The 7,793-nt window shown below is 32.5% G+C and overlaps 1 protein-coding gene across 4 annotated transcripts; it reads left to right on the top strand.

Moving 5' to 3' along the window:
- The first annotated feature begins 820 nt into the window (after positions 1–820).
- On the top strand, positions 821–7,255 carry LOC118046196 (uncharacterized). 4 transcript variants are annotated; one of them, XM_035054994.2, is made up of 15 exons: positions 821–876; positions 1,801–1,888; positions 1,977–2,040; positions 2,152–2,278; positions 2,641–2,792; positions 3,881–3,918; positions 4,007–4,086; positions 4,270–4,337; positions 4,736–5,048; positions 5,325–5,437; positions 5,508–5,573; positions 5,826–5,916; positions 6,096–6,160; positions 6,490–6,527; positions 6,897–7,255. In XM_035054994.2, exons 2-15 carry the CDS (start codon positions 1,851–1,853, stop codon positions 7,087–7,089), a joined length of 1,446 nt encoding a protein of 481 aa, XP_034910885.1. In that variant the 5' UTR covers positions 821–876; positions 1,801–1,850; the 3' UTR covers positions 7,090–7,255. The 4 variants fall into 4 exon arrangements, with proteins under 4 accessions (XP_034910885.1, XP_034910886.1, XP_034910884.1 ...); XM_035054995.2 differs by having other exon boundaries at positions 2,173–2,278; positions 6,093–6,160; XM_035054993.2 differs by having other exon boundaries at positions 822–876; positions 6,093–6,160.
- Positions 7,256–7,793: the final 538 nt, after the last annotated feature.

Here is a 7,793-nt window from a genome sequence, read left to right on the forward strand (position 1 = left end):
TGACGATTCCAAGGACACGATAGAAAATGATTTTTGGCCATCGGAGCAAACCATCACCTCCTTTTGTTTTGAAATATATTTTATATTTATTAAAATATTAAATTATCTCTTATTCAACTTGATTATAACAAAATAAACCACTATGAAAATGCAAAAAAGCTCTTGGATGCTAATTTTATTTTAAAATTTTTATTTTCAAAGATATTTTAGTCATTTTAATATATTTTAAAATGCAAAAATATTTATTTATCCTTGATTAATTTAAAAATAACTAATGAGCTTTGTGAAAAGATGTTATTATTCCTAATAGTCAGTTTAATAAAAAATTGTAAAATAATAAAATTATTATTATATTATTCCAATAAAATGTTAACCTTTTTTTTTTCAAGCACTTTTTAGCTTATGTTAAGAAGTGTCAATTTTGTCCTTTGCTTGTAAATAACTAACCCAATTCTAATCTCTTTTTTCACCTTTTTCATTTCAAATTTTACTTTTTTTTTTTTTTTCATTTTCCTCTGTATTCTCCATTTTCATGTTATAAATATCTCACGAAAAGAAAAAAAAAAGAAAAAGAAAAACAAAACAAAACTCAACAAGTAGGTTATATAAGTGCTGTTTAGAAAAATGATTCAAACGGTATTTTATATAAAAAATTAATATTTTTTTATGTTTAAATTATTTTAATATTAAAAATAAAAAAAAATAAAAATAATATTTTAAAAAATAATTACTACCATAATAATATACAAGTTTATAATGGTTAGTGGATAATATTGGAACTTTCTAGGAAATATAAGAGTAATATTGTAAATCTAAAAACTGTAAGGGTGAAAGTGAAATCTATGAAAAAAGGAAAAAACTTCTCTCATTGGAGTTTCAGAGTGTGTTTGGTATTGCGGTAGCTTTTTGTGGTTGTGGTTTGAAAAAAGTTGTTTTATAAAAAGTACTTTTAGTTGAGGTTGGTTTGAAAAAAATAGGTGTTTGGTTAAAACTGTGGTTGAAACTGAGGTTGAGTAAAAAGTAGTTTAATGTGTTTGGTTAAAAAAATGCTTTTCAAATTGAGGTTATAAAATATATATATATATATATATATATTGTTTTTAATTTAAATATTGTAGATTTAATTATTGTTATTACATCATGAAATAAATAATATTTTATATAAAATATTTTTATTGTTTCATTAAACCATTTACATTCCATCACGTATAAAATACATCTGATAAGGACTATAGTTTTTATTGGTTTTGTAAGCGCGCAACAACATCAGGTAAAATATCATCAGAAATAAAAATTAGGATTGTGATCAAATTCTACAAATATTACGTCATCAAACGATCTTCTTCTAATTTATATAGTGTTATTGGATAATGTAAAATACTAATTTTTTAAAATAAAACACAATTTAAAAATAAAAAATATTTTTTTTTACTGGATCAGAACCAGGTCCGGTATTCACTGTTCATGTGAACAGTGGAAGAATTCTCCACTGTTCATATGAACAGTGAAGGAACTCTCCACTGTGCACTTAAGTGAACAGTGGAGAGTGAATTAATTTCACTCTCCACTGTTCACTTAAGTGCACAGTGGAGAGTTCATTCTCCAACATGAGAAGACGCAGGTAGGATCGCAGGAGAAGAACGCAGGAGAAGCAGATAAAATCTACTTCTCATGAGCTGAGGTTCGACCTCAGTTATTAGGTGGGGCCCATGTAAAAAAATGAAAAGTTTGGATTAACCAGACACTTTACTTCAGCTTTTGTTTTCAACCGCTGCCGCAACCGCAGCGCCAAACGGCCACTCAGTCGTGGAAGGAGGTGAAGAAACAGAAGAGTGAGTGAGGAGTGAGGAATGATTGCTTGCAGCAGCAGCAGGTCTCTCTTCTTCGGGTAAAATACGCACTCGCGCTGTTTGTTTCCTAAGAAATATTAGCCTTTTCTTTTAATTTTAACATGTTACCTCTGGGTGGGGGAACAGAGTTGATTGCGCTCTCAAATACGCGAATCCATTTCTGAAATCGAATCCACTTACTTACTTTGAGGTTGGTTTTAATAAATTATTTTTTTCGTTGTATTAATTAATTTATAAGGTTTATTGATGTTTATTATTTATAGTGGTAGTAAGTTGTGAGTTGTTATTTAATATTAACAAGAGGATTAGTGGCGTTGCGAAGGAGGATGCTAGGATGGATAGGAACAAGAAGCTTAAATCAGCAGGTGGTATTCGCCAATGCCAATGGAGACCGGTCTCTGTCTCTGTCTCTGTCTCTAACATTCAAGGTTTGTTTTTCTTTCTTCAATCTTTTTAGCGCACAAAGTGCCCTTTTGATGATTTCTTGAAGGGATTCTTCTTCATTACAAGACAACATTTTTGTTGATTATGGATCGTTTTCAATTTTAAGAGCAATTTCAATGGTGCATGCCATTCAACTTGTAGTTATTGTAATATCATTTTGTTATGTTTAACCATAAGACTAATAGCACTCCTATTTGGACCCTGTAGCTATTCAACTGATAGTTGGCCATGTGTTTCGAAACATTATGTTAAGAGTATAAGCTTGGCATTACTAATTGGAGTTCGTGTTGTTGTAAACCATCTGTATTCTGGTGTTGCTTATGGGTTATTCAATGTAAATCTGTAGAATCCACGGCCAAAGATTCTGTTAATGAGTTAGAAGATGGAGATCATGTTCAAGAAACGATAAAGGTTGCTCAAGTGGTGACTGATAATTGTGATTCAACCATCAGTGCTGGTGTGTTGGATGATACTGTTAAGCATTCACTTTTGCTTGAGGTAACTTTTTACTCGTCAAACTTCAATTAATTTAGCCATTTTTAAGGACAGTGTTATGAAGGCCCATTCTTGCAGTGGGTTTTGGCTTGGGCACATGATATGTTCTCTCGTTTTGAAGTAAAACTTCTCATTTGTTTGGGTGTTTGGTATTTAGGCTTTATTCACATTGCATCTCAGTATCATTTCAAATATACATTTCTGATACCTGCTGTAGGTTTATGCTTGATTATGGTTTCTTTTGCACAGCTTTCCCAAAAGTTTTAACTTTTCTTAATGTCTAAAGACTCTAAACAGTGTATTATTAGATTTTAAACCCAAAGGAAGAGATATAAAAGGATCATTGATCTTTCTCTTTGAATACTGTTGAATGTAACTGAGGCATGATATAAGTTATTTCAAATGGTCCTTATGGAGAATTTTCATGCAAGGAATTTGACCTGAATAACATGAATGGTTGCCATCATTCTCGATTTTTAGTTTTTCTTTTTATTAGTACATGTTTTTCTTTCTTAAGGACCAGTTCCACGGAATGTTCTGTTACCATAAAGTATTCTATCGTGCATAGAATATCTGATGGTGCAATGTTGCCATGTTAGGGATTAAGTATAGATGCCTCCACTAACTCTTGTGTAGTTTTCACAGTAGTTTTTATTGGCTCCTCTCAACTTTGATCTTATGTGTTATTCTTACTGTGTTAATCACCCTGATAGTAATGCATTCTACGCTGTCTAGTTCTCTTCTATTTCTCAAATTCCTTGAAATACATTGCTAGATTTTAGCATTCCAGGATTTTACATTATAGGTGAAGAACTTTGTCACCTGGTTGAAGGCAATATTACTGTCTATCATTTCCAACTGAGGCAACCTTTAAAATGAAACCTAAATATTCTAAGCATTTGACACTTAGACCCTGTGAACCCCTTTATGAATCATGTCATTAATAGTCCACTCTACCTCTACCTGCTAGCACATTTATCATCTTGTAATTTTGCTATTTAATTTTCTTCTCTTGTGCTCTTAATATTTTTTTTTTATCCTTGCATTTGTTTTTAATTTTAGTTTTTATCTCACTTTGTTTTTCTTCGAAGGTGGGTGCCTCTCTTATTCGGTTCATCAAAGGAAAAGAGTATGGATTTCAGCAAATTATTTTATTTTATTATTTTGAACTTAAGTTACATCCATATTCACTTTGACTTATAAGTTCCCTGCCTCAGAGGATCCACTCAAAAAAAGATTGAAGAAGAGATGGGAGTTAAAATTGTTTTTCCGTCATCAAAGAAGGAAGAATCTATTGGTAAGCTGTCCTGGTTGAAATTAAATGTCTTGCTTTAGTCATTTTGAAACTTCTGGGCTGTTACCATGCCTTCCAAGATGGTAGCATGATGCTTGAATTTGACAATTTTGATCAATAGATTCAAACTTGCTGATCACAACAATGGCAGTGATTGTTTACTACTTGACATGTTATCCTTTGCAGTCATTGAAGGCATTTCAACTGATTGTGTGACAAGAGCTTCTAAAAAGATACAAGCTATTATGGATGAGGTCAGTTACCAGTCATTGTGGTTTACAAAATTCACGTGTTCCTTTGTGTCATTCCAGTAACATTTAACACATTTGAGACCTAGTTTGATGGTTAATTTTTCTCATAGGTATTCTAGTAGTACATGACTTGTTCTATGCATGTAATGTAGTCATAGTCTAATAAATGCCTAGGCGACTATCGAGGAGAGAAAAGTATGTGGGGAGTAAAAAGGTGTGCTTTGCTATTCAATGTCAGGTTTTGGCATTCGTCATTGGATGCATGTGACATGCATCTTTTTTTCTTGTGCAAATGACATACAACTTATTTGGTTTTGTTTTGGAATGCATCAGTTATTCTTTTTCTACATACATGCTTGCCAGATTGCTAACATATTCTTTATTTGTGGTTAAAATCACAGGCGATTGAATCAAGTCTCGACTACTCTCACTTTATATCTCTTCCATTGGCAATATACCCTGAATTGACTGATAAGCTAGTCAATTTTCAGAATTCCATACTGGGAACTAATGATGTTTCTGCAGATGAAAACTTGGAAAGTGATTCTATTGAAGACACTTTGGACATCAAAAATAAGGGTCAGGAACTAATTAAAGGACGTGATGTAGCTGTTGAACTCAAAGTTGAAGATGAAAAACATGTTAAAGTGGATTTAACTAGCATTCCTTTTGTTAGTTATCCTCCTAAACCACCGAGGTTGCCTAATGCTTCTGGTAGGTTTTGAGTTCATTAGTTTAATTGAGAGATTATTCTGGTGCCCCTATAATAGCATATAGTTCTATACCAATTTTTTAAACTATGGGCCGTATAAAATTGCTGACAATCCATTTTTGCTTGTTCATAATCACAGAAAAAGATGAGATAAAATGCCAACTTTAATGTTATCAAATTTTACCAAAACTGTTTTGCTTCTATTTCTCTTAGGACTCTTTTTTTTTCACTCTCATCTACTTAAATGAAATCTTACTGATTTGTGTTGTGCGTGACAGACTTTGGAATAGACAAATCCATATTTATTAAACCTACAACGTTTCACTTGACTGTACTCATGTTGAAGTTGTGGAACAAGGAGCGAGTCAATGCAGCTTCAGGTGTCTTAAAGGTATGCTTATTTTAAATAAGATAGGTAATAACTAATGGTGGTTGTAATAAATATTTGTGTGTGTGTTTAGAGTATCTCATCAAAAGTGATCGATGCCTTGGATAATCAACCTATCTCCATCAGGCTTAAAGGGCTGGTAAGTAGAACATGACTTGTTTCTTCATGTTTTTGTTTCTGCAGTAGGATACAGTGGCCTTTTGAATCTCGAACTCTATCTTTGGTAACTCAGGGTTAGATACTTTGAAGTTCTAGTGGGTTGTCTTCTAACAAAGGCGACACATTTTAACATCAGTATGATGGATGGATTGCTGTCTCCATGCCCTTCTATTTATTTGGTATGCCAGCTATTACCTATTAAGTAAAATTTGTGCTCTTTATCCACTGGCAGGATACCATGAGAGGGTCTTTGTCCAAAGCTCGTGTTCTCTATGCTCCTGTTGAAGAAATTGGGAATGAGGGCCGACTTTTAAGTGCATGTCGTATCCTAATTATCTAAGCATTAATAATCTGGTGCCACTTCACTTCTTACTGCACCTGGGAATGAAAACAGGAAATAAATTTAGAAGGAAAAAAAAAAAATGCTGCTTTGCTCCATTAGATTTTAAGATGTTTCTCTGACTTGATGAAGTCTTTTGAATTTCCTTAGCTTGATTAGAAGTTATCATCAATGCATTTGTTGACGCTGGACTTGTTCTAGAGAAAGATGCTAAGCAGAAGTTAAAGGTATGTTACCCTCCTTTTGCTCACATATGATCATGCTTCTTATGAAAATTTTATATTTGGAATTATTAAAATGTTTCTACCTATGATTCGGCTATCTGCGGTGCTTTTTAACTTTCGAAGTAGGGATAGAAAATTTTGCTTGCTTAGTTCCTAGGTGTTCAGTTAAATAATGTCCAATAATAGACATAGTTACAATTGGACCTGAACAACTTACTGGACCTAAGGGACAGTGGGGTTGCCTAGTTGTTTCAGTCTTATGTTCTCTTTATTACATATAGGTTTGGTTTCGGAATTACTAATATCAAATTTGTTCTCTCCTTGAATTGCAGTTGCATGCCACAGTGATGAACGCAAGGCACAGGAAAGGGTACAGATATCATTTATTTTTGCTCGTTTTGCATTTTCTTTTGGGTGAAATTATTGTTTACCAGTTCCTGTGCTTTCTGTGTTCATTAGACTTGAGTTCTCAAGTGTTACAATCTTCAAAAAAAAAAAATATTTGGCTACTGTTTGATGATGCAGTAAGACATCAGTCCTCATTCTATTTTCGCTGATACTTTGTACTTTTTAGGGATTGAAGAGTAGGCTTTAAAATGCTGGGAACTAAGTCTAAAACCTTACTAAAATCTCAGGGACCTATCAATGATTTACCCCTTTCTTTTTGCCTACTTGCTTTCTATGCTTCATTCGGCTTTTGTTCTTCTGTTTCGTATGCCCGATTTCCTGAAAATTTCAGGAAGAGACGAAGAAAGAATGATTCCTTTGACGCAAGGGGCATTTTCAAGCAGTTTGGATCAGAGGATTGGGGGGAGTATCTTATCCGTGAAGCTCATCTTTCACAACGCTTTGTGTTTGATGAGAATGGATATTACCATTGCTGTGCTTCAATACCTTTTCCTGGAAAAGAAGAACGCCAGCAGACTGATTGATGTATGTAGCTAAATTTCTATCGGGGAGGAAATGGTTAAATTGTTAATTGCTGAACATTTTAAAATTGTGGTGATTACATATGCATTGAAATCTAATCATTGAACAACTTGTTTATGCCCTTTATTTGCCTTGGATGCATATTGATAATTCTTCTATATGTTGTCATGCACTTCATTATCTGTGCTTTTCTACTTTCATTTGGACTAATCTTTTCATCAACAAATAAAAGATAAAATTTAATGAAGTTAATAGGTTAAAGTCAAACAATTTTAAATGGTAATAAAAAAAAAAAAATGGTAAAAGGCACACTAAGATTATAAGCAATTTCAATGAAGGACAAAATCTTTCAAATGTTTAAGATTATTTCAAATGACATAATGTAAAAATGTAGTTATAGTTCTATTTAGTAATTATCTTTGCTTATCTGTTTGTGGATGATAAGTAGTTAAAAATAACAACGTAGTTTTTGAACTTTCTTCACAAAATCTTTCAAAAGTAGTTAATAAACTTAACATTATGATTTGAAATTATGCTCTTAGAAAATCCATGAATTTGTACTATTTTCTTAAAAAAACAAGTATACTATGTTAGTTACATCATTAATTTTATGATATACTATAACATCAACAATCATAAATATAGTCTTTATCTCATTTCAATATACGTAAACCTAAAACAAAGTTCATAGAAATATTCACCCAAG

Source organism: Populus alba, chromosome 1 (genome assembly GCF_005239225.2).
Source record: "Populus alba chromosome 1, ASM523922v2, whole genome shotgun sequence".
Lineage (NCBI taxonomy): Eukaryota > Viridiplantae > Streptophyta > Magnoliopsida > Malpighiales > Salicaceae > Populus > Populus alba.

Bases quoted from the DNA above. Each gene is read 5' to 3' on its own strand.
- LOC118046196 (XM_035054993.2), top strand. From the start codon at position 1,851: ATGATTGCTTGCAGCAGCAGCAGGTCTCTCTTCTTCGG. The intron at 3,919-4,006 runs GTATGGATTTCA...TCCCTGCCTCAG, and splicing joins CGGTTCATCAAAGGAAAAGA to AGGATCCACTCAAAAAAAGA. The intron at 6,528-6,896 runs GTACAGATATCA...TGAAAATTTCAG, and splicing joins AACGCAAGGCACAGGAAAGG to GAAGAGACGAAGAAAGAATG.